Source organism: Crocodylus siamensis, chromosome 8 (genome assembly GCF_052110815.1).
Source record: "Crocodylus siamensis isolate JL-2025a chromosome 8, ASM5211081v1, whole genome shotgun sequence".
NCBI lineage: Eukaryota > Metazoa > Chordata > Crocodylia > Crocodylidae > Crocodylus > Crocodylus siamensis.
In genome coordinates this window covers 74,289,245-74,315,540 of record NC_143402.1, presented here as the reverse complement: position 1 = coordinate 74,315,540, position 26,296 = coordinate 74,289,245, and the positions used below count along the sequence as shown (strand labels likewise).

Sequence of the window (26,296 nt, the reverse complement as noted above, 5' to 3'; positions counted from 1 at the left end):
GGCAGGGCAAGAAGATGATGCTTTAGTTATTTAGATTTCTATCAAAGAAATACAGAGACAGAGCATATGGAAGGCTACCATCTGGAGCGTGTGCACACTGTATGGGAAAACAAGACTAGACACAATGTAAAAGAAGGGGGGGGAATCAGTGAAAGATGACCTCAAAAATAGGCAGCAGCAGTGAACACTGGTAAATAGTGATATAAAGCACATCCTCCCCTCCTAGACAATACATGATAAATAGACGGGAGCGTTGAGTGGTATAGTGAGATAAGAGAATTAATAAACAGAGCTAAAGTTAACTGCAAGAATCAGGCTGATAGGAATAAGCATGTAGAGAGACTGAGTAATCTGAAAAGTATCCTAAAGAAGAACATGTTTCTGCCAGACTTGCGGGAAAGGGAGGCAGCTAAGAATAAAGCCTTGTTTAAGAGCAGACCACAGCCCCCTGCTAGCATCTGCTAATTTGCAACTGTGCTGGCTGAGGGAAGGTGACAGCTGTGGCCTGTATATAGGCCGAGAGCCACCTTGGAGTATAGTTCATCAGGCTGGCATGAGATCAATGTGGTCAGAGTCATGGGGAGGTGTTAAAAGTACTGGGAGAATACTTAATATTTAAAAAACTAGTGAGAGCAGGACAGAATGAGAGTCAGAGAAGATTGATGGTTATTTAGTCTGTACTGCAGGGAATGAGAAAAAGCACTCAAGCAGCGGAGCAGAAAGGGTCCGCAGGAGGGGTTCTCGCCACTGCAACAGGCAGGAAAATGAGAGACTCAAAGAGAAGTTTTATTTTCCCACCAGGTTAAATTGGATTTAAAAAATGAATACTGAATGATAAGGGTTTGTTAGAGCCGACTGCTCTTGAGGAAAGCAGGTGGGGCTCATTTTAGTAAATTAACACCAGCATTTTAAAACAAGGAATTTCTTCACAGAGAGGACAGGGAGAATATGGTGGTGATACAAGGCCAGACTGGGATCCCATTTATGCTGGAGCTGAACTGGGGTTCTGCCAGCACAACCAGTAGCAGACTGCCATCTCTTGTTTCCACCACTTGACATTAAGCAGTCCGGACCAGGTGAATCACCTGGTTATGGAATGACAGAGAGGAAGGGGTGCAAGCATGAAAGGCAGAATAGAGGTCGTTGTCCCATTGTCTAGAAGAAACTTTGATGACTGTAGAGAAAAAAGAGCCAGACCAGTATACAACCTTTTTAAAGAAAGTACAAAATCTGCTCAAGTGGTTGAAGACACGCAGAGGGGGATGTTGATTGAAGTTGAGAGCAAAGAAGGCTAAATATAATGAGTCAGTCAATGCTGACCATGGTACACTTTTGGAGAGGGTAGAGTGAGCACTAAGAATTTTTGGACAAGGAAATGGTGGATAGGATAGATATAATGATTTTTCCTCTTTGCACACAAATGTTTATTTTAGCATGGAGACGTGCTAAAATAAAAGCTTGCTGAATGCCCTAATGGAGAAAAGGACAGTGCCTCTAACATACGTCTTCTGACGTAGTGACTTTTTACTAGCCAGTGTAAGGTTAACATTACGTTTATAATATATCTGAGGTTCAACCTCTAATGAGAGAAGCAGATGATGCCATTGAACTGCTCTTCATTCATAAAATATATGTAGAGTCTGAAATCCAACAATTAGTATCTTGTAATCATAATTTAGGGCACATGCTGTTCACCCATTAGGGTGCAGTCCAGAGTTATTTGCCTCTCAACCCAGCATAGCCAAAGAGAGCAGAAACATCAGTAGTCCCCACCAGCTCCCATATTCTGCTACCAAGCTAAGCAATACCCAATTTGATACAGCTCACTTCAGTTAGAGTATTTGAGCAGTGAAACACAACTTGAAATGAGTAGCAAATTTCTCCTAGCTGAATCTGACCTCACGTTAGGTTTTTTGGAAAAGGGGACTGCCTTAAAATTTAGGTGATTTATTTTTACAATTGGGATTATTCATAATGTGAGATCTCATTCCCTAATAAAACAATGCATGGATGTTATGGGTCCTGTGATACAGGAACCACCATAAAATGTCTCCCAATTTAGGAAAAACATTTCTTAGCACTCAAGTAGCTCCTGAAGCATATTCTGAAATAAAGACCTTTATTTACAAAAGGTGTGACTGTCGCCCTGTGCAGTAACTGCACACTTTGTGACGCTCACCCTTAAGAAGGAGCAAACGCAAAAACAAACCGGCATACGAACACATGCTCGGTTGAGCATCAGGACTCAAAGGAGTGTCAGATAGCATCTGCCTCTGCCATCAGCAGCAACTTTCGAAAGCAAGCTGCAGTTTCCGTCTTGAAGCTCCATGCAGATCACAGAACAACCAGACCGCTCTCAAAACCAGACACCCAATAAATCTGTGTTTTACCTCCCAAGGTTTCTTTCTCCACTAGCTTTTCTCTCTCCCACAATGAAGCCAGTGTTCGAGCAGCAGTGGGAGATGGCAAATTCACATGTGGAATGTTCTGCACGCTGCCTGCATTTGCGACTGCACGATTTCCTTTATAATGACAGCATTAAACATCATCTGGCAGAGGCTTACAAGATCTGTACTTGTTTCAGTCAGTTAAATAAAAGCCTGTGAAATTCGTAGAGAACAGCGAGAGAGAAACAATTGACCTCTGGTCCTATTAATGTAGGAAGTGCCAAGTCAAGACAATTCTAATTCTACCAAGTCAAGAAAAATCTAATTCTAACATGAGAGGGAATCCAGACAGAGAAAAACTCCACACTGGAACATACATAACATGCAACAAATTTGGAAAGCAAAATGACTTCCCTTTCTTAATTGGTTATTTCTAATTAGAAAAATGAAAAGAGGGAAATAAAGTAACTCTCTGAATCTGATTCTCCATCATGTTTCCTGCTGGTGAATCAAGTTCAATGTAGTTTTGCCAGTGTCAAACCAGAGCACCAAAGGCAGTTCACATTTAGGCTTAGTAACTTCAAATCTTGCTGGCCTGAAGTGCATGATCTCTTCTATTCACCCAGCCTCAAATCACTCTACAAAAGGTTTCACAATTGTCAACACCAGACACTGGGCAGAGATATTAAGGAAAAATATATGTGTCCAGTTTGCCCAGATATAATCCATCTATTCTTGGCATTTCTCTCTTGTTACTGGAGGGATTTGTCACTTTCCTCTAAGAATAAATGCAGAAATATTGTGTTTAAAAATATTAAAAGTTAAATCTACATAAAACTTTTGCCTGCTTGGGCCTTGTGCATCCAGCTTCCCCTTAACCTAACCTTTTGTGTCTTGTCATGATGTTATCCTCCATTCAGCCTTCTCTGTGCTAATGAGCCACAGAAGATATTTCATTTACCCGTTTGGCTTTTCAAGTTTTACCTGTAAAATAGGCTTCTGGTCAGCCCTGGGAACTGAAATGATCTCTTTAACCAAGGAACAGGGACAGCAAACAGGCTTTCTTATGTTGTTCCACCAATTTGCCTTAACCTTCTCTTCGCTCACTGCCCAGCCTTGTGCAAATTATGCACATCACGCCTGGCAGACTCTGCAGGGAAGAATCTTTAAAATCAATTCCCAACACTCCTGCAATGCCTCCCTCAAGACCTCCTGCTGCGGATGCTGGAAGAAATCAGTCAATGATGTTTAGGCGGTGCCGCCTAAGGGAGAACTTAATTTTTTTATACTAATGTATTTATTTACCTGATAAATGATTTTCTAATTAAAACTGAAGGCAGCTTTTGATGGTACAAAAATCATGCATCAGCTAATTGATGTAACCACTTGATCTGGCTTTTGCTGTCCATCGTTCCTCTCATTCTGTCAATATTGCATGACGAGATGACTACCACCGCACCAAAACCTAAAGTCTTCATTCAAAACTCTCACTAATATCATTTGTATTATATCGTTCGTATTATTTGGGCAAAGTCCATTGTTTGAAAGTGACCCATTAAGATGTAGCTTTGTGAACGTTCAAGGAACAGAAGAGTTTTCCTATGTGGCGCGTTGTACCTTACCTCACAGGTATACAGAATTGCTGTTCAGTAAGGAGCTACAACCATTAGTTTGCTTTTGTTTTCATTGGTTGCAGCAAGTAAAAGACTCGGGAGCTGTACTAGTCAGAGACAGTTTTATGGCACCATGTCTCTGAGTTCATCATGTTTTTTACAGCTTCCCCATGAGCTGGTTTGAATTTTGCACACATCAAATTTAAAAGTTTACTCCTATTAAAATATTGGTTGCATTTTGGGGTCAGTTTTGCTACCAATTTTATTACTTGCACTAATCAATGCAAAAAGAGAGTGAAAACACTGATATTTTCACTCTGGGTGTGCATCCCAGCACCCAACACAGAGTCCTTGATAGCAAGGGTCAAGCCAAAGCAGGATTTTAACAAGCTCCTGAGCTACACTGCACCTAGTAGGTTTATGGAATAAATGTATCCAGCCTGTTGCTGTTATGTGCTGTCAAATACCACAGACATTAAAGATAAGCCTGAACAAATACCCTTGATCTGAACCACAGGGTTTCCCCTGAGGGAGGTTTTAGGATCTAGATACTGAATCAGATCCAAATCTCCAGTTATCAATATCCATGAAAGTTGGAAACAGATATGAAATCCTAAAATAATCAAGAATCCTGGCATGGTGCCATTTCTAGTGGGCATATCTGTCCATCACGTTTGTATTCTTTTGAATTAATTTAGTACTGGTGAAAGGTTTTCAGAGAAAGAGTGCTAAAAAATGAAGGTCTCCCTTCATAAACCAGGAAAAGCACAAGCGGCAGCAGTGCAGTATTCCCACACTGTCCTGAAGATATGGCTCAACCTGGTCACAAAAAAGAGCACCTTTAAAGATGAGAAGGAAATCCAGGCTTCTGTTATTTCTTCAGTTTCTGCCCCTTTGCTAGTGCAGCTAAAAATGGCCTGATCATAAAATAAGTTTTTGTAAAGAGAGAGATGTCTTTCAGGAACAAAACTGAGATCGTGCATCACTCTGAATACAACCCTTTTGCCCTTTATTTGAAGTAAATGGCTCCAGTGTGAATCCCCTATCTGACTGCTCTGCATGCTCTTGTTGCTGGTAAATAGTCAACACTTATCAGCAGTTACAACATTTTGCTATCTGTGATACCACAGTTGTTCCCCATTCATGTGTAGGGTGATTGGATGTTAATTCAGGTGTCCTATGGGAGGAAACTTGGAAAATTTGATTTAAAAAATAATTGAGAGGAAAAAATAATTTCTGCATACAATAGATACCTCTTAATTGCCATAGCCACAGTCAAGTATCTCAAAAGAAATGGCCACTGCTGTCTCAGAAAGTATTTTCTGCTGGTAGAGATTCACCTTTATTTAATCAACTGTTGTAAAAAGTAGCATTAAGGTATTTAAAAATGGTGTTTCAGGCAGATTGGCTCATTTAAGATCCATAAAAGAGCAGTAAACAAAGGGTAAGCACGGAAAATATAGCAGACGCTAATTCACAACTCTAAACTGCTGTGATTCAGCTTGCAGACGTACAGGTGTGTCATTTACACGCGCAGCATGAGCTCTTCAGTCATTATTTAGAGCCTTTTGAAATGCTTTATAGAGAACATTCCCAGGCAGTTATCACAATTAAAGTAGCCATGCCACTTATCACAAGAGAGATTAAATGGGCTGTCTAATAGTAATAGCAAACCCATATTTGAAACCCACAGAGCATCATTAAAATCCACTGGATTAGTAATTCTTTTTGGAAGATCCTTGTCATCATTAATACCATTAGCAAAGTAAATCCGCATACCGTATCCTAGAACGTACAGCTGTGCTTCTGCTAAAATGGTATTAACTGATGACTTTCAAATACCTCCTTTGCCGGCTAGAGCTGTAGGCAACAAGCACTTGCACACAAAAGATAACCTGCTCTCGATGAAATTTGTTCCTGAGCGGAAGAGCCCAGTTTAATGAGTAACAAAGGAATGAAGACTGAACCATGCCTTTGGTCCTTGCATCTAGGACAAATAGACAGAAACCCCTGTGCCCACAGGAGGCTGGCTCACCGTAGGGCTGATGTCACGGAGACCAAATTGCTGCCAGGCTCAGTTGCTGCCATTTATAATCACAATATAACTAAATAAGAAACAACAACAAATGATAACAAATAAAGAAACAATATAATTACCAGAAATCTTAATCCGGATGTACCACCTTATTGAATCCAAAACCTGAAGTAGGTTTTAAAGTCTACCTCTGACGTGTTCAGCTTCTATTTAGAAGACACTGAAAAAAGAAGAAATTCAGTGAGAATGGTTAATAGAATAGAAGGGAAAATTTCTCATGAAAAATATTATTTTAACACACAGGCAGATACAGGCTACCTGTTAGCTAGAAAATTATGTCCTTTAACAACTGAAACATCCTTGAAGGAGGACACATGAGTAAATTTTTTTTTAAATGTATGGGCTCAGACTAGTTTAGCAACCCTAAAATGTAAATTGGGCAGATCAAAGACAAGCAGTTCAGGAATGGGTGATCAAAATTCCTGTTTATTCTTCTTTTTTATTTATTAGAGTCTTAGAGTGAATCCATTGTCCTAGGTATTTAGCTATGAAAATGCAGACAAATATGTTGAGCCTATGAAATGGGCAGGTAATTATTATCATTCCCACTGCACTGATGGGTAAAATAAAGCACAGAAATGATGGTGGCAGTCATGAATAGAGCCCCTTGTCTAACCTGTGGTGCAAATTGCCTAAAATTTGTGACATAAAAGAAAACAGTTTCTTTTTGGTATCAGAAAAGTGCTGGCCAACTCTCATAGGGGGAAAATGACCTCATTTTACATAAGGGTATGATGAAGTGATGCAGAAATAGCAGGAGACCATTTACAAAGGTCCTTTCCACGTGTGTGATTCAAGGCTTTGTTTCTTTTGTTCTCACTTAGGGATCTACAAAGGACATTGCTTCCGAATCAACCACTTCCCTGAAGACAACGACTATGACCATGACAGCTCGGAGTACCTTCTCCGTAAGTGGAAAGTTCTGTCTCCTTAACAGAATTGAAGGATTAGGCTAAGCAACCCTATAGGTATCTGTTTTGTAAATCTAAATCCAAGGAGTTTACTCATCCCAAGACATCATCCCAAAGCAGCACCCTGGATCCCAAGAACCCCAAACTTTAGACATGTTTGACCAAACCAAAACCCGATAGCCACTCTGCTTAGAATGGACCTCTGATCCAACATGAGGCCATGGCAGCATACCCCAGAGACCCAAGGCAGCTATTTACTGCTCCATAATCTTCATGCACATGCAAGTGCAAGCTCTCCAAGCCTGAATTAAACATGAGAAAGATGCTTGAGGGAAGCCAGTCCCCTGCCTTCCTTTCCCAAAATCTTCAGTGTCAGCACATCTCACCAGACCCCTTGGAAGCACTTAAGACCTCTGGATATAGATGATAAAGGGGAAATGAGGGAGGATCAATTTGACGCAAATTATGGAAGAGCCAATCAAATTGTCAGCCAGCAGTGACCAGCTCATGAGAACAGACAAGACGGCAGTAGGGGATGGAGACGCTGGGGGCAGGCAGAGTTTAGGAGTTCGTGAACTTAGTCTAGGATTTACTCCTGGGGAAAGACTCAGAGGAGGGTGATTTTTCACACAACTTTACTCCCTCCATTTTGTCATGGCTCAGAGTGTAACACAAAAATAAATGTGCTGTTCCCAATGAATGGCGGTAACCCAGCGCTAGGAATGGCAGCTTGAGTGTGTCCTCTCCTACTCCTGCCCTCCATGCACCAGGTTGGCAGATCTCATGGGAGCTGCCGTAGACTATTGGAGCAGTCAGCAGGGGCTTAAGAGTATCTGTTGCAGTGAGAGTGGTACCCTACCCACCAAGGGAAATAAGGGTGGGAGGGATGTTTTCTAGACCTGCGTGAAGCAGCTAGTATTCGCTTTGGATTCAGCTGATTTGAGGGACAGTGATTCGATTCACTGATTTGAATCACTGCCCCGAATCCATTCGGTCGAATCTCCAAATCTCCATATCAGCCAGGCCCATGCCCCACAGCCCCGAGGCCGCTGCAGGAGCGGTGAGTCCTGGGGGGTTTTTCTTAGAGCCAGTGCCGTGGTGGGTGGTGCAGCCTTGGGGGGGGCTCATGCAGAGCCCCCCATGCAGTGTGCAGCAGTGGGGGAGAGCAGGGATTGCCCCCCTGCCTAGCAGCACCCAGTGAGTGAGGACTTTTTCTTAAAGGGCTGGGAGCTGGGGCAGGCAGGGCAGCCATGGAGGGGCTGGGGGAGCAGACGGAGGTCAGGCGGAGCTGGCAGGGGTCCCCCCCATGGTCCCCTCTTCCCTCCCCCAGTGTCCCCCTCCTCTGCCCCTAGTACTTACCAGCTCAAAGTCAGATACAGCTCTCTGCTGCAGCCACCAGGGACTGCCCGAATCATCAAAGCTCTCCAAATCTTTTCCAGAGATTCAGAGAGCTTTAAATCGATTCAGACCTTTTAATTGGTCCCCTGATTCAATTCGGATTTGGAGATTTGGCCACCGAATCGGGCCAAATTTCCTCCGAATCAAATCATCACCCGAAGCTTCACACAGCCCTAATGTTTCCTTTGTTCCATAATAACACTCCTCCTGTCAGTTATCTTCCAATAGAAGATTAAGCCTTACATAATAGCCCCTTCAGGTAGCCTGGGAGAAAGGATGCAAGACCAGTTCTCCACGTTTCAAAGGTCTAGTCCCGGTAAACATGATAAGCAATCCTTAAACATAGGACTTGCTTGAGTTAGCACTGCCAACACAACTAGGCATGCACTGGTGTTTACATCTAACATTGCAAGGATGCCGGTGTTTTTACCGCTGTTTTGTCTAAACCTGCTCAGAGCAGGGCTAAGAAAAGTGGTGGTTGAAAGATGTGAGCCCTGTCGACACAAGACCCTGCCTCTGGAGTAGAACAACTGCAGCTTGTGAGGAAGAGGAACTCTCTGTGAAAGACACTCGTGGCTCAGCCTGAAAGCAGAGGATGGCCCCAAAGGTCTTCAATGAACAATCCCTGCTCTGCGGGCAGTGCACAAAGCTTTACACAGGCTGGTGCAGATGTTGGGAAGAAGCTGCAAATCATGAGTGTTTGTTTCCTCTCTTCTTCTGAAGCCCACTCTCCCAACAGACACAGGGCCCTGGAACAGGACCCTATCCTTCAAGCAAGTCTACAGGGTTAGCACGATATGCACCTGCTCTCCAACAAAGTGTTTCCTTTGTGCAAAACAAATTTCTGTCCTGAGCAGGTAGCAGCAGCTCTGAAACACTGGAATTGAGTGTTGTGGGTGAGGGTTTCAGCTCAATGAACAGAATCTACTGGTTGATACATACAGCTGGCAAAGATGCTGTATTATTACACTACCACTAATGACCTGAACATTCACTTAAAGACCCCATGCTTATTTCTAGGAAGAAACTTCTATTTTCGAAGGCAAAAAAAAAGGAAAAATGAACCTTTTAGAAAATTACAGTTACCAGAAGACGCAAATATTTTTCTTCATTCATGTCAGTTTACATCAGCCACAGTGATTGTGTGACATGATTTCAAGACTCAAGCTGAGACAGACTGGATGTGTATATGCAAGGCTACATTTATCTTTCATACTTAATCTTGAAACTAATGTTTTTAATGAAACTGATGCCAAGTCACCTTTAAAAAAGGTGTCATTAGAAAAAGGAAGAGGTGTAATAGCCATTACAGAGGATTTTGATAAGTGCATATTATGTCATACCTATTTGAAGAAGATTACTGACTGCTCTATGTTGAAAACAGGGTCTAGGTCCTCATTGCGTGCATCTGCTCCCATATAACTTCTATAGGACTGCCGGAGTGACTCAGGAGCATAAGTCACATTTTCAAAAGTGGCTTAGGCACTTGGATCCAGACCTTTAATGATATCTAGGCAACTAAAGATGCACAGAAGGGTCTAATGTATGCAACAGAGATGTTAGCTGCCACCTGCCTAATCATACTTACCCTGCCTTGATGATTTTCTGCGTGGAAGAGTCTCCCACAGAGACATGAGCAGGGCACTTGTCAGCTGTGGCCCACCTGCCACATTGTCCAGTCTCTCTGCGTGGGCTGAGCTTAGTGTAGGCAACCACCATGCGTGCCAGGGTCCTCATCTGTTCTCAGGTGAAATAACACAATCTCCGACTCCTTTTGCAGCCACCCTATGGCTTGCAGGTTTTAGCAGTCCAAGCCCTTCCATGGCTCATCATTTCTGGCACTCAGGAAATGGAGACAGGAGGATCCAGGCCCTCCCAACTCAACCAGGCCTAGCACCCTGTCTGGCTTCATGCTTGTACCCTGCAGACTGTGCTCTGCCAGTGCAATTCCTTGGCCTTCTTTCAGATTTGGACGTGGACACCTCCTGCCATGCTTCCTGCACATAGTCACCACTATACTGACTTGCCTGTTCAGATCATTGACCCTCTCCACTTTGTCCCCTGCTCTTTCTCCATGCAGCCATCAGGCTTGCGGCTCCAGCTTGCTGCTCCGCTCCACCCTCTCCTGGGATGCGCTCTGGAGCTGCCCAGCACCAGCCCAGATGCTCCTTTACCCTGTGCTGGTTTGGAGCCAAGTGTCTTGGCTGTTTTACCCTGCTCCTCTAAAGTTGATGAAGCTGATTTCCCTTAAAGGGCCAACCTCCCCACTGTTACTTTCCTCCTAAGCAATAGGGAAAGGGGACCCCATTATGCTGGCAATTACACGGGTGCCTCTGCAGTTTAGGTACAGAGTTTCCAGCAGACTTGGAACTGAACACTTCTGTAAATCCTGGTAGGCATCTGTTTGCATTTTCAGGTATGTACACACAGGCGGTTAATCTGGCCTTTGACAATCTAAATTCTATTTAAAGTCAGTGAAGCTACAGCTCCTACAGCCCAAATATTAAAGTGATTTAGGACCCTAATATGCATTCAAACCAATTTTGAAAATGGGACTTAGGAGCCAAAGGCTCCTGACTCATTCACTTTAAAATATAATGGGAATCTGTGATCCCAACAACCACACCTCCTGCCACATCACATGTGCATGGCAGTACATGTGATTCTGGGATCAGGGATTATCTCCCAACTGTGCCTTATTTGCTGGTGTAGGGGGAACCCAGGGTCATAAGTTCAGGCACCCCTTGTACTGGCAAAATGAAACTGGGAGGTGTACAATCAGCTGATCTCCAGTTAAGATTGGGAACCAAACTCATCCCTAGCCCCCACTGCCGATCAGCTGATTGTCAAAACCCCAGCTGGGAGGCACAGGGACCCTGGGAACTGGGGCGCACATGTGCTTTTAAGTCTTGGCACATGGGCTCTCTAGGCACCAGGAGCCTTATAAACCCTATTGCTGCCCAGCTGGGCTGCACATGGGATTTTTACTCATCCCCAGGCCCAGGGGTCCCTAGGAATGGGTTGAAGCAGCAGTCTCTGGATTCCCCTGCTCCAAGACCCAAAAAGCCATATGTGTTGCCCAGCTGGGTGGGACACAGTGTTTTGAAAGTTATGGGGCACAAATGACCACACATTCAGTTTAAGGCATAATACAAACAAGCCTCAAAGTTAATCTGCATCATTATATATTATATGTGGAATAAGTGTATGGCTTCTTATCGTGCTTTAAATTGACTTGCACATGGGGCCAGGTTACTATTTAAGGCATGATTAACTTGTAACATGTGTCAGGGGCCTAAGTGACCAATATATTTTTGAAAATGTTATCCTATATTTGTCTAAAGATATTTCCAGCTCAGACCTTTGGCAGAATTAGCTATTTGACTGCAATATCTGGCATATACAACAGGCAACTGTATGGCTGGATTACTAAGACGTGCAGAAGCAAGTATCTTTCCCAGTATTTAAAAGGAAACATTGACTCTAACTTAACATCTTTGTCCCTTTCTGAAACCACTTCCTGCTCCATAATGCCCATATAATTAAACCGTTTTTTCTCCTCAATTTCTTCTCATTACAACATAAGCACTTTTCAGTAACGATGGAGGCAGGAAGTGCTTTGTAGATTTTGTGTTCCTCAATTACAGAGCGGAGGAGTCACCCTAATCTGAGCGTATTAAACTCTGAAGGGTTCACAGGATTTTTGAGGGTTCAGACATTGGCAAAAGCTGGTGCACAGCCTGCTTCACTATGACCAGCACACTGTAAGCAGGCAAAAGGCAAAATAAAGGTTTCAGATTCTTATGAGTGTAAGGCCTTGATCCGAAGCTCACTGCAGTCAACAGAAAGACTAACCCGTTCGCATCAGGCCTATGGGGATGTATGTGACAGGAAAAAATCCTGTGCAATAAAGAGATTTATATATACTTCAATTTTCCTATTTTATCACTTAGGCTTTCCACTGACTAACAAACAAATGACAGGTGCAATTACCGCAGATATATGCACAGAAGCATAAATACAAGTCACATTCAATCTTTCATGGAGAAAGTATACTCCATTCTGTATGTGTATTAAAATAGCCCCTTCCCATGGCTACAGAGAAACTGCACAAGCAGCAAAGACTTACTGCTGTGCTGCACTTGTACCAAGTAGAACATAACACAATTCCTGGCCCTGCCACTGCGCATCACCTGAACAGCACGGGCCCTGGACACTACAGCTTTATCTTGCCAGTCGTGTCTGGTGAAACCACACTGAAATCAATGGAGTTGCATCTGTGGAAGAACTGAATTTTATTTTGCTCTTTGGACAATCTGCACTTGCACCTTGTCCTTTAAGCTAGCTTTAAAGGTTAAATGTGGTCAAACAGATTTCCCTGTTGCTGTTTTGTGACATGCATATTTACAAAAGGAATCCTGAAAAGTTTGTAATTTTAACCTCACATATGGCGATTAGGATAAACCAAAGAGACATATCACCTGGTTTAAGACTTGAGAACTGTTAAATATATTCAATCCTGGATCATTTTTATAAGCCCAATACTTGACAAACCATCAGATTTACGAAAAATAATGTCAAATACCAATGGAGCCCAAGAAAAACAGGGATTTTTCTCATTCCGCTATATAAGGCATTAATGAAAGTTTGCGAATGATGTCACTCAGAAATCAAATCTAGTGTACAATGTTTCTGTGTTTGATAAATGTATTAGTTCTGGTTTTCTGTCCCACTATGGTTCTTTTTGAGTGGGATTCCTTTAGTTATTGTGCCTACAGCTTAGGAAGGCAAGCTGAAGAAGTAAGGTGTTATGAAACTGGGACCAATTATTTCAGCCAAAACACTGTAAACATTAACAGAAACTTTTCCTCAGAGCCCATGCCATGAACAAACCATGTGCCCACGCAGCAGAACAAGGAGATTTTGTTGGCATAGACTGATTGTATTGCTCATAGGCGCTGACTTTTATTTTTGCCGGATGGGGACTAAGATGATGGACACATGGAAACCACATGCAGGATGCTTTCTTCCACACCCTGTAATTACAGCACATTGGAGCAGACTCAATTAATATGCAATTAATACGAACTCGATTAATCAAGTCTGCTGAAGCATGCTAATTAGCATGCTCCCGCAGCCTTGGCATCTCATGTATTCAGCATCCCCGCAGTTCAAAGTCCTTTAACTAAAGCTCCTCAGCTTGGGCCCTGACACCCTCTTCCTGAGGTGGGGCCAGGACCCTCAGGCCCCATGTACTCAGAGCCGATGGTATTGCTCATTCATATAATTTATGCCTCATTATTTCAGCAGTTTGGCCAGAATAACTCAGAAAAGCAAGTAAGTGAAAAGGAAGTGCCCACCTTTCCCAAAAAGAAGGTCCAGAATCTCAAAAGTGCATCTGCAGCTCATGTGAAGTTACTGCAATTGCTGGCATGCATCAGGAAGGTATACATGTTAGTGATAAGTTAGGCATTTAGAGGAGCTGATTTACAAAGGTCCTTTGGCACCTACAGATGCAGATAGGGACCTAACATAATTTGCAGAAGTGCCTAAATTAGGCAGGCACATCTCCTCTCAATGGACATTGAATGCCAAGTCTGCTTAGGTACCTATTTGAATCTTTAGATGCAGAAATATTGTTTGAAACTATGGCCTCTAGGCTTTGACATTGCAAACTGCACCAGGCAGGTACACCCCAGTGCTTGGCCACCTGCATTCATTAAACCAACCCCCTTGAGGACTATATATGAGCAGATGCTTAATTTTAATTGAAGTCAAAGGGACTTGAGTATGTGCTTAATTGCTGTGTTAAACTGGAAATCCTTTGGGCTCCACTGAAGCTCTCATGCAGCTCCATAGTGGCACAGAAGTGCATCCGTATGAAGCAGCTCGCAGCAGTGGACCCTTGAGCAATTGTACAAATACTTTCTTACTTTATCAGCACAGCAATGAGAGTGGCCTGAGCAACCAGAGAAGCATTTTCCACAAGGCTTTGTAAATTCTGTTTTTGAAAATACAGCTCCCACTGTTTGCCCAGCTTTAGCCTTTGAGACGTCATAGATTTCATAGACATTAGGGCTGGAAGGGACCTCGGAAGATCATCAAGTCCAGCCACCTGCCCGAGGGGCAGGAAGTCAGCAGGGTTCATAGGATCCCAGCAAGATAAACATCCAAATGTCTCTTGAAGGTGTTCAAAGTAGGTGCTTGAACCACCTTCGGTGGCAGTCTATTCCAGACCTTGGGGGCTCAGACAGTAAAGAAATTTTTCCTTATGTCCAGCCTGAAATGGTCACGGAGGAGTTTGTGACCATTCGACCATGTCATCCCTTGGGGCACTGTGGTGAACAGACGTTCCCGCAGATCCTGGTGAACACCCCTTATGTACTTATAGGTGGCCACCAGATCACCCCTGAGCCTGCACTTTTCCAGGCTGAAGAGTCCCATGGCTCTCAGCCTCTCATCATATGGTCTGTTTTCCTGACCTCTGACCATGCGCGTGGCTCTTCTCTGGACTCTCTCGAGCTTCTCCACATCCTTTATGAATTGTGGAGCCCAAAACTGGACGCAGTACTCCAGCTGCGGCCTCACCAAGGCTGAGTACAAGGGGAGAAGGATGTCCTGGGATTTTCTTGAGAAGCATCTATGGATGCAAGCCAGTGTTTTGGTCGCTTTACTAGCTGCAGCATCACATTGCAGGCTCATGTTCATCTTGTGGTCAATGATGACCCCCAAGTCTCTTTCTTCCATAGTGCTAGCCAGCATAGCACTGCCGAGCCTATAAGGATGCTGCAGGTTTTTCCTCCCAAGGTGGAGAACCTTGCATTTTTCAGTGTTAACACCATCAGGTTTTTGTCCGCCCATTTGCTGAGCCTGTCCAGGTCAGCCTGGATCATCCTCCTGTCCTCAGGTGTGGGTGCTTTACCGCAAAGTTTGGTGTCATTGGTGAACTTGGCCAGTCCACTCCTGACTCCAGTGTCCACATCATTAATGATGATGTTGAACAATACAGGTGCAAGAACAGAGCCTTGGGGGACCCCACTGGTCACAGGGCACCACGATGATTGACTTCCATCAACTACCACCCTCTGGGTCCGACCACAGAGCCAATTCCCCAGCCAGTGGATCATGGTGTGGCCGAGGCCACAATTGGCCAATTTTGCCAAGAGGTGATCATGGGATACCAGATCGAAGGCTTTTTTGAAGTCAAGATATATGACATCTTCTCCCTTGTCCAGGTGATAGGTCACCTGGTCGTAGAAGGAAATGAGACTGGTCAAGCAAGACCTACCCACAACAAACCCGTGATGGCTATCCCTTAGGATGTTGGCATCAGCCAGTCCATTAAGGATGGCCTCTTTAATAAACTTTTCTAAGAGCTTCCCCGGGATAGAAGTCAGGCTGATGGGCCTGTAGTTTGCAGGATCCACTTTCCTCCCTTTCTTGAAGATCAGCACCATATTGGCCTTCTTCCAGTCTTTGGGCACTTCACCAGAGCGCCAGGAGTTCTCAAAGACCCGTGCCAGGGGCTGGGCTATGATGCTCGCCAGCCCCTTGAGTACCCTGGGGTGCAGACTGTCAGGGCCGGCTGACTTGAAGGTGTCCAGCCTCGCAAGGTGTTCCTTCACGAGGTCAGCATTGATCTGACTTTCAGGGAAAGTAAAGCCCAAAATAAAAAGCTTCTTTACCACTAGGGGTGTCATAATGGGTAGTGGTGCAGAAAATTGTATGCAGACAGGAGAGTAAAGGGAAAAGTATATGTATGAGGGAAGGCAAGGGGAACCCAAGCTGGATTTCCTTCATGTTGATGCACTGACATTTTATTACCAGTAGGGGCAGGCTGTGCATAATATACAGAAGCTGCTTTTAAATTTCAAACCAAAAATACACACAGTAGAAGCAGAACTCTGTAAGTATTATGTGGAAAGAAATTACATATCCTTGCATTAATTAATAAAAATATTATCTCCAGAGCTGCTTGCTAGGAGAACAGCCAGCTCTTTTTATTTGCTATGTCTAGCATGCTCCTCCAAGTAAAACCATTGCAGCATTACAAAGAAAGGCTTTTAGTTTAGGTGTAATTAATATGAAAGACAAACAAAAAGCCTACCTAATCAGAATTTGCTGTCTTTGTCCAAGATATTGATGAGTAAGGAATTATTCTTGGTGATTTTTTGTTACCCAGTCTTAAGAACTTTAAAGGATTTGCTGGTCCAAGGATGCGTGCTTAGGACTTCTGAATAAGCGGTCTCTTTGAGGACCACCCAAAAGTGATGTACCTGAAGTCAATCCCTGCTTTTGAAAATCCTGGCCCTTAATCATTATATTGTATGCTTTATTATAGTACAAGGAAATGTCAGTAGAGTGGAATCCCAGCATTCAGGATGTCCTGCTGAATGGCCTTATGTCTCCATTAAAGGACTTGCTGTTTAACAAAAGACACCGTCTGAATAGTAATGCCTCTGTCTGGACAGCTGCGGAGTTTACCATCTGACCCGTAGAGTTGAGCAGAGACCCCGTCTGTGATACCAACAGAGCTTGCTTGTCTGCTTGAGCAGCAAGGACTGCTCTGAGACTCAAGGAATGAGAGCAGAGAAAGTGCAGCGGTCGTGTGAGCAGCAAACGAAGTCAGCAGCAGGCTGTGATGAAGCAGCCCATACATTTTCTGCACAGATCCCAGCTAGAGCTGTGCAAATAGTGGAGAAATATTTTCCACGCACATTCATCCTGAGACAGGTTCTGGCTGCCTTTAGCTGCTTAAACCACCATGTTGCAAATGTGGCCAGTTTGAAAAGAAGTTGATCTGAACTCATTCTCTAATGGGTTAGGAAAATACCCCAGACAGCAGGTCTGATAGGAAGTAAAATGCCTTGTATGTCAGACTAGGTGCTTTTCACACTACTACAATTCAGAACAGTTGTAAGCTGTTTGGGCACAAACTGTGTTTATACAGCATCAGTAGGGTCTGGCTCTGTAATTGGGGCTTGAAGAAACAACTGCAGTGCAAATATAATAATAAGGGTGGCGTGAAGTGCCCAGTCGTGTTCCTTTGGCAATCAGAGCACATTTGGTATTAATTGCCAGGATGGGGCTCTGCCTGGTAAACAGCCAGGTTCGAGTGTGGTTTGCTAAATTGGGAAAACCGCTGTCCTCAAAAACAAAACAAGAAACATCAGAGATGACATCTGGCAATTTCTCCTAGAGAAATGGGCATTGCTCATTCAGATTTCACCCAAGAGAAAACACATCGCGGATAGCACCATATTGTCGAACCAGAGAATTGGAACGCATCCCTGTCAGCATGTTTAACCCCCTGCCTCCCCAATACCAACAGTTAGCCAAGTCCTGTCGTGTCCTCAGCCCTCTCTGGATCCTCTTTGGGAGGTGGCACTAACCCACTACTAATGCCATTCCTAGTATCCTTAAGACTTTTTGTTTTCATGATGGTTTCTCTTTCTCCCTTCAGTTCCTTTACTTTGGTACGCCTGTTAAAAAAACACTTGCCCCTTTATCTTTGTTAAACAATTCTCAGTTTTGGCATGAGTTTAAAGTGCATTTTTCTACCCTAATCTCCAGGTTCCTATTTTTTTAATTTTTGGTCTGGATCACCCCTTGCAGGTCTTCCTGCCATACTTCTTCCCCCTCCATTCTCACTTGTACCCTGCATTTTTCCCCACCCCATTTATTCTTTGTTCCCACTCATTTAATTTCTTCCTCTTCTCATTCCTTTCTGTTCCTGTCTCACCTAACTCTGCCTTGGTTTTGAAAGCTGGCTAATGTTTTATTTATTCTCCCGGGGTATCAGACAGGCCATGTTGATGAGTAATCTGAAAGCACTTAAAATATTCCCCAAAACAGAGCGATAACTGGCCTGACTTACCCTTCACTAATATTTCAGACACTCTGTTCTAAATTTCTGCATTTGTAAAAGTCAGAGAACGAACTCCAACTCTGTTCCTATTCCACAGGAGACAGGGATGCAGGAAGCGTTGTCATGAGGCAGTGGATTAAATTATCTAAAGGCTGTTGACATCACGCATGGGCATCTCATAAAGCCGTAGACCTGGCATTATACAGTTAATAGTCTATGGATAATAAATACAGTTAATAAATCTATGGATTTTTTCAATGGTTTTCCCTTTGGGAGTTATTCTCTATCCTCCTTGGCTGGTGGATTGTCACAAATGTTCCCCATGCAGTTGCATCACAAGGCAGATTATGATAACAACCCCAAACTTTCCAGTGAAAATTTCAAACATTTAGAAAAAGCAGATGGCAAGTACACGCAGTCACAATCGCTTGGTGCCAGTCACATCCGCTGTCTGTCCATGACCTTGGGTCTAAAAAACCTGCATCCAAATACCACCTCAGTTATGATTCTAGTAGAAGTTGAGGGTCACCCTATGGAAATGTGTCTTGTAATCTCCATGCTAGCACTGGAAAAGGCATCTGGACTAATTACTGTCTGTCATGTTTTTTTCTCTTATCTTTCCCCCAGGCATTGTCCGTGCCTCCAGCGTGTTTCCCATCCTAAGCACTGTATTACTACTGCTGGGAGGACTCTGTGTTGGAGCAGGAAGGATTTACAGCAGCAAAAACAACATTATTCTCAGTGCTGGGATTCTTTTTGTTGCAGCAGGTATGTTCTTGCCTGAAATTTAGTTATTTAGTAGCATTTCCTTTCTAAATTGGAAATGCAAAAGCACAGACAAGGCTCAGCCGATAAGAAACTCCTACAGCTACAAGTCTACATGAAATACGCATCTATGATGTGCTGAGAAGATAGGGGCAGGTTTGCTGAAAGAGTCCATGTTCGCAGATGAACTTGAACTCCTCTCCGCTGCATTCACTCTCCACTGACCGTGAAAGAGGAGGAAAGACAGGCCAGCAGCTACAGTGCTAAACGACAGTGCTAAATTGAGTCTTTAGTAATGTGTGGCTCAATTCCCTGTTGATCACACTCTTGCTGTAACTTGGGCCCAGATTCTTAAAGATATTCAGGTTTCAATAAACTTATGAAACTGGATCCAAATTTTGTAGCCTCAGATCATCTCTGAAGATGACTGGGCGAGAGATTTTAGAAGTAAAATGCACACAAGTAGCTGAAACAAGTTATTGGGAGCAGCCCTGAATAACCCAGTTGTGCATTTTACAAACAATGCTAGTGGATTTCTAAGAGGACAGCAGCGATATGAACATGCTGTGGGCGGGTGTGAATGTCCTCTCAGACAGCCGGGGACTTGAGAAAGCTCCCTAGATACTTACATAACTTCCAGATCTTTGCTGCAGTTGCTGACACACATAAAGGAGTGCATTGATCTTCATCATCCCCGGCAAGGTGTCTGCATTTCGGTTTGCCGTTCCCCCTGTGGTTTGGTTTACTGTAGTTTCCAAACAGAGCAGATGGCAAGCTTCACATCAGTCTCTTTGGTCTGTTGCATGGATTTTCTTCCAATATATTAGGCTCTTTTGACTCCTTCTACATGGGGAAGGGCATCTCTGAACCTTTCCTGAAAATATTCCATGGGATTAAATCACACTCGCCTTTCTTGCCCCCGACGTAAACTGAAAACAGGTGAGGAAAGTTTACCAGGATCTAGCTCCCAAGCAGCGCACAGACTTTCAGGGGTCCTGTCAGAAGACCCACAGGGCCTATCTTACTGCTCCAATGCCTAGCATTTGAAAGGAATCAGAAACTCCCTCTTAGGCAAATATTATGCAACCAAGTATTTCCTAGACATGCTACAATATCAAAATTCTGGAAAGGCATTTAGCTAATGAGTTTTTCTGGAAAGGTTTCTATGTCCTTCAGCAAAGGCCAGAAATCCCAATGTTTTATACTTTTTAAAGACATTAAAATGAGATGACAGTATGAAATCTGAAATAGGTGTCTTTCATAGATAAGGCCTTGTTCCCCCTCTCCCCCCAAGTATTGTGACTTGAAAAAGCTGCCTGGGATATGCTAGCACATTTTTCATGCTAGAAATATCACAGAGCATTAGGCACATTGCTAGTATCTTTCCACAAACCCACAGATTAAGCATGCAGCATTTAGATGAAAGTTTAGCAAAGTGGAAAGCATCTTATCTTGCTCAAAGTGAACCGAGATCAAAATGTATTTTTATTACCAGGTCTGAATGTTAGCTATCTACTAAATAGAAACTAAATTCCTGAATACCACCGTTCTCTGTCGCTAAACAAAGAATTACAGCCTGGTCTTGCCAGCTGCGTAAGCAATGTGTAAGTCAGCGTGACTCGGTGGGTAAGGGCTCTGCTGGTGTCCAGAGGCCTGGGTTCCTGTCCTAGGCTTCCTAGTATCCTGCAGTGAGATCTTGAGGAAGCCACATAACTTCTTTATAGCCGTTTTCTCCACTGGTAAAACAATGCTCGTCTCCTTTCGTGAAGAATTGTGAGATCCATGTCTGAAAAGTACATCATATCCCTGGATCCAACTTACACTGAAGCAGGTCCAAATATTTCCACCAACTTCAAAGAAAGTTGTCTCAGGCCTTTTAAGAGCAAACTAATATAAATTATTCAATGAGATCAGGCCTTTAGTTTCCAATATGCACTTTTATTTCATCCCCCAGACAAGGCACCATATTTGGCTTTGCTCTTGTGATTTGTTAATGCTGTTTTAAGGCAAATACATTAAATCTTGCATGGTAATAACTAAGTTGTTTTGGATCTAGAGCAGGGGTTGGCAACCTATAGCCTATGGGCCAGATCCAGCCTGCAAAATGATTGGATCTGGCTTGTGGCAGCATGGGATCTGCAGCATGCAGCTCAGCCTGGTGTGTACCTCTTCTCTGCACTACACCAGGCCACTGATCCTGACCCCTTCGCAGTGTCCCCCACCCCCGAGCCTTCCCAGCTGCTCTCTTTTACCCTCTGCTTACAACTGCTTGTGCATTTGCTCCCCCCGCACTGCTGTTGGGGATAGACATTGGCAGCAATGGCAAATGGGGGAAGCAGCAGCAGGCAGCTTGGGTGCTGCAGAGGGGAGAGCTGAGGAGAGGAACAATGCCCCCCAGCAGAATCGGTGGCCGCAATGCTAGCTGGGTCTCAAGCGGTGGCTCACCGCTCTAAAAGGTTGATGACTACCCCTAATCTAGAGGATGGTACGGTGTGAGATTTTTGTCTTCCCACCACCATAAAGACTAATTTTTAGTTTTTCTTTCTAGGATTAAGTAATATCATAGGAATCATTGTCTACATATCAAGCAATGCTGGTGACCCAAGTGACAAGCGAGATGAGGACAAAAAGAACCATTACAGCTATGGCTGGTCTTTCTATTTTGGAGCTTTGTCTTTTATTGTGGCTGAAACCATAGGAGTGCTGGCTGTGAACATTTACATTGAAAAAAATAAAGAGCTGAGGTTTAAGACCAGGAGGGAATTCCTTAAGACTTCTTCTTCTCCATATGCCAGGATGCCAAGCTATAGGTACAGGAGGAGGAGGTCCAGATCAAGTTCTAGATCGACAGAGCCTTCTCCGTCTAGGGATGTTTCCCCAGTTGGCCTGAAGATTGCAAGCTCCATCCCCATGAATGAAATTTCCATGTACACTTTATCCAGAGAGCCCCTGAAGGTTACAACTGCAGCCAGTTACAATGCAGAACAAGAAGCCAGTTTTCTGCAGGTCCACAACTTCCTTCAGAAGGAATTTAAAGAAGGACTACATGTCAGCATGGTCAACAGAAGAACAACACCTGTTTGAAGGGTTTTTCCTCCCCCCTCTCTTTTTTAAAATGTGAAACCAGAATGGATCTTAATAGAAGGAGAAGTTTTAAAACCCTCTTTTACTTCTTGAAATAACATGTGCTGGGGCTGGTAAATGAAGACCTTGGAATACTGGAATGACTTAAAGATATTATACATTCATAGTTTGGTTGTTTTTTTTAACACCGTTTCATTCTGGTGTCAAAAAGGTAAAAATTGTTCACGGCCCTGCACTTTGGTTATGCGTACCATGTAGCAGTGAGACTTGAAAAGTTGAGCTGCCATTGTGTTTTAAAGAGATGCATAACAATCTCAGTATGATTTTTAAAAAGTATAATCCCTTAAAATAAACTAAACACATCTCATTTCCAAGCCTGAGGCTGATCACCAATGGAGCCTAATGCTGTCCTTCAAAACTTAACTACCATATGATCCAGTTTCCTTTGACACAGGAAAAAAAGGGAGCTAAGCTCTGTCTCAGAAGCAGCTGCCTGCTGAAGAAAATGAAATACAGGAGGGAAAAGTATTTGCAGCCAGCTTGTGTTACTGGACTGTAGCATGCCAAATGCTGCAGGATGCAAAGGCAGGGTAATTTGCAACAATAAGCCCTGCCTCCCCTCTTAGTCATAGTCTTGTGCAATACAGCCAAGGAGTCTATGGAGGAGGTGCAGAGGCAGGTGTGGAGACAGGATGGATGCATTCTATAATAAGTAAATGGTACAGAATTAAAGTAGAAAGTAGCTCAAGTATATTTGCAAAAATCCTTTCTTGCCTAAAGTTTTAAAAAACTTGAATTGCCTTGCTGCTAACAGCCTAGTGCCTGATCCAGCAAGGGGCTGAGCACTGTGTGTCAGGAGATGGTGTGCCAGACCTCTCAGAATTTGGCCCCGATACCGTCTACATGTTGCAAGAAATGGAAATGGGGCTGGGCCCAATGCAAGTCAAACCAGTGATTCCATAAGGGTCACACTATTATTTTTTCTTACTGTTTCGCAAGTGTGACACTAATGTTAGTGTAATTTAAGGTATCAAAGCTATTTGTATATGAAAACGGAAAGCAAATATATTGATCCATTATTCAGAACAGCAAATATTTCTGCAACAACATGGAGTGCTAGTTGGATGCTGACTGTTTTTTAAAACAGAACAAAAGTGCTCATGGTTTACTAAATATTTATTAAACTTTTTATTATTAATAAGTGCCACATGGCACAATTATAGTTGGTTTGTTTTTGGTTTTTTTTTGCTGAAACAGTGGTTCAAAGCAATTTAATTTATTCCTTAATAATGAAATGCAGAGAGCCCACAGTAGACCCCATGTATCACCTAAGGTGGGGGAAAAAACAGATGTGTCCTTTTTACTTCTTTATGAGGTTTCTGAAAAGGTTTGAAATATTTTCTGAGATTCCTACTCAGCTTTTTATACTAGAAATTTAGGCTGGGATTTTCAGAGTTGCTTAAGGGTTTGGTGGAACAGTAATAGGAGTCAATGGAAGTCTCTTCATCAGCTTCAGTGGATTTTGGACCTGGGCATGTGGGAGTTGGCTAGCCAATTCCTGTTGAATTCCAGCAAGACGTGGACATCAAATGCCTTTAGGCTCCAAGGTTTTATCTGCCCTGGAACTTGAAGGTGACTAAAAAGTACTAATGAAGTGATGATATCACAACAGCCAAGGCAGTGAATGCGAAGTGACTCAGGCCAGGAATCTTTATCTCACTTGTTTTAAATTCTTTGGGGTTTTATTTCCTTCTGTAATACCTATTTCACATAAATGACTGAGTAATTTTTTTGATAAAGGATGTCGCTGTATCCTTCAACCTTACTTACAGTGCAAAATTTTTCCTGTACCTATAAGCAGAGTCTTGCAGTCAAACCTAGGAAGACATACCTTCATATGCCAAAAAGAGCTCGGTAAAATCCTGACTGTCCAGGCCTTCTGTCTCCACCAGCCAAAAAACCCCCAACTGAGAGAAAATCCTGATTTTTTAAATACTGTTTTCTTGTAACCTTTACACCCTGCCAGTGCATATCTACACAGATATTTTTGCAGGAAGTCCAGTTCAATTAAACCAAGGCCTTCATCCCTGTATGAGCTACAGCCAGGTTAAAATTTTGATAGCAACCTTGTCCAAACCTTTTGTACTGAGGTATATTTTATTCTGATGGCTAATTAGTATAAAATGGACACACTTATAAAAAGCACCACTGCCATGCTTTTATTTTTACATAAGGGCACTAAGGAAAAGATACTGACAATTTTTTTTGAACTATGGAAGAGAAAAATATCTTACCTGCTTTCCAACAGTGAACTTTCCAGCATGTAAAATAAAAGGAAGGAGGGGCATATGACTAAATTTATTAAATCTCTTGAAGAATTGTTTTTACATATGTCTTTATGCTTTCAAACAATAAATTATTTCCTACTTTTTGAGATTTCTTAATTAAAATAAATTGATTAGTTACAATAGAGGTAGAAAAATACATTTAAAAAAGCATTCTGTCTCAGTGGGTTATACTAAGTGCTTATTAATTTACATCTATGTATTGTATTACACCTATGTATTTCAGGTACAGCTCCCTAGAATTATTGCTTCCTGGTGTGTGTTACTAAAGTAATCATTAGAAATAAGTCCTCGTTTGTGTTTACTGTAATTACAAAACCATTCCCTTTCAAAGCAGGAGCTAGATGTAGGTTGTCTTTCTAAACTTGCCTGTGTTGAAATGAAAGTGGAGAATGTGTGGTTCGGGTTGGGTTGGGTTTTTTTCATCATCATCTTCCAGTGACCGTGTTTAGCCTGGTTCCGGTTAAAAGTGAGCCTTTTTCTAAAGCGTGACTCAAACCTGTGGTTCTGCACGTGTGTATTGTACAGTATGTGTACACTGTGTCCACAGGACTTCTTGGCTAAGTGTTTCAGGATGAGCTGGCCATCCTGAAAAAAGCTAGCAGTTTGTATGTGGATCTTCTCCCCCTAGGACTTAAACCATCGTGCTGACTTTGGTGTTTCATGTGATCTCCATTCTGTGAGTGCAGGGGCAAGGCATCGGTAGGCCTGGTTTATTTGGAGCCACACTCCAGCACGTTTACTCATGTTGAGTAGAAATGCTTAAAAAACTGAGAAGACCGTAGTGCGTCATGGGCTATGCAGTCTGACAAGGAAGCCAGGCTCGTGAAGGAGAACAAGGCCATAAGGGGCAGAGGATCATCTGAAGTGAAATGCACTGTTTTGGGCTGGCAACCTGGAACAAAGCATTTCAGTTCAATTTGATTTTTCCAACGAAAAAATAGTGCCAAAGTCTCTTTTCCTGTGGAAAATAAAATATTTTGACAAAACCCCCAAACTGTCCACCAACCCTATGTGTTGAGTATTTTCTTAGTCCATGGGTCATGACTCTGAAATCATTGTGATTATTCCAGGATTGAGATACTGACTCAACAGCAGAGAGGGTAAGAGGGACGTATGCGCTCTTTTCATCTGTATACAGCACCTGGCATAATGGCGCCCCACTTTCTGAGTTGGTGCTAAAATAATAGTAATAATCTGTCTGTCTGATATTCTCCTATCTGGAAAAGACAACTTCCAAGAATAAAAGCTATAAAAAGAAGCCTCACTGGTATCAGATTTGATTTTCTGAGAAACACAGCTACATATACATTGTCAACCATCTCCTCCTGTTTCTTATACCGAACAGAATAGGGGTAAAACTAGCAGTCATCCATATGCTCGTGCTTTTAGCAACAGAGTAGTCTTGTATTGGTTTTTCTCTCTGTATAGGACATATATCCACAAGGGCTAATCTACCATGTCCCTTGAGGTCACATTTCTGTTTGCAGTCCTCAAAATGTTATTTCCAATGTGCTTCAGTACTGCCCATATAATCACAAGCATGTATATTGTACTCACTCTTCTTTTTTAAATAAACCATTTTAAATGTATTCTTTTGTGTGTGGGGGGGAAGAATATAGATTTTAATTTTTCAGTTTCATGAATTCTTGCAAAGAATGTGAGTTTCTGGCAAAGCTGGGTTTTGTTTTTTAATCCTATCAATGTCCCTTTAAGTATAAAGAGTCTAAAATAGGAGACTATTTCTCAGTGTAATGACACATACCCTTATCAGTTCCAGTCCAAACGGCCACCCAGAACTAATCAAATGTTCAACCTGTCAGAACAGGG

At 42.8% G+C, this 26,296-nt stretch overlaps 1 protein-coding gene across 1 annotated transcript in view; it reads left to right on the top strand.

Annotated features, from left to right (window-relative positions):
* CACNG4 (calcium voltage-gated channel auxiliary subunit gamma 4) overlaps positions 1-26,039 on the top strand; it is a 57,995-nt gene extending 31,956 nt beyond the window's left edge. Inside the window, exons 2-4 of the mRNA XM_090061063.1 lie at positions 6,920-7,003; positions 18,900-19,040; positions 21,586-26,039. Of these exons, the coding sequence (XP_089917189.1) occupies positions 6,920-7,003; positions 18,900-19,040; positions 21,586-22,121 (761 nt within the window). The 3' untranslated portion in view covers positions 22,122-26,039. The remainder of the gene's footprint in view (positions 1-6,919; positions 7,004-18,899; positions 19,041-21,585) is intronic.
* Positions 26,040-26,296: the final 257 nt, after the last annotated feature.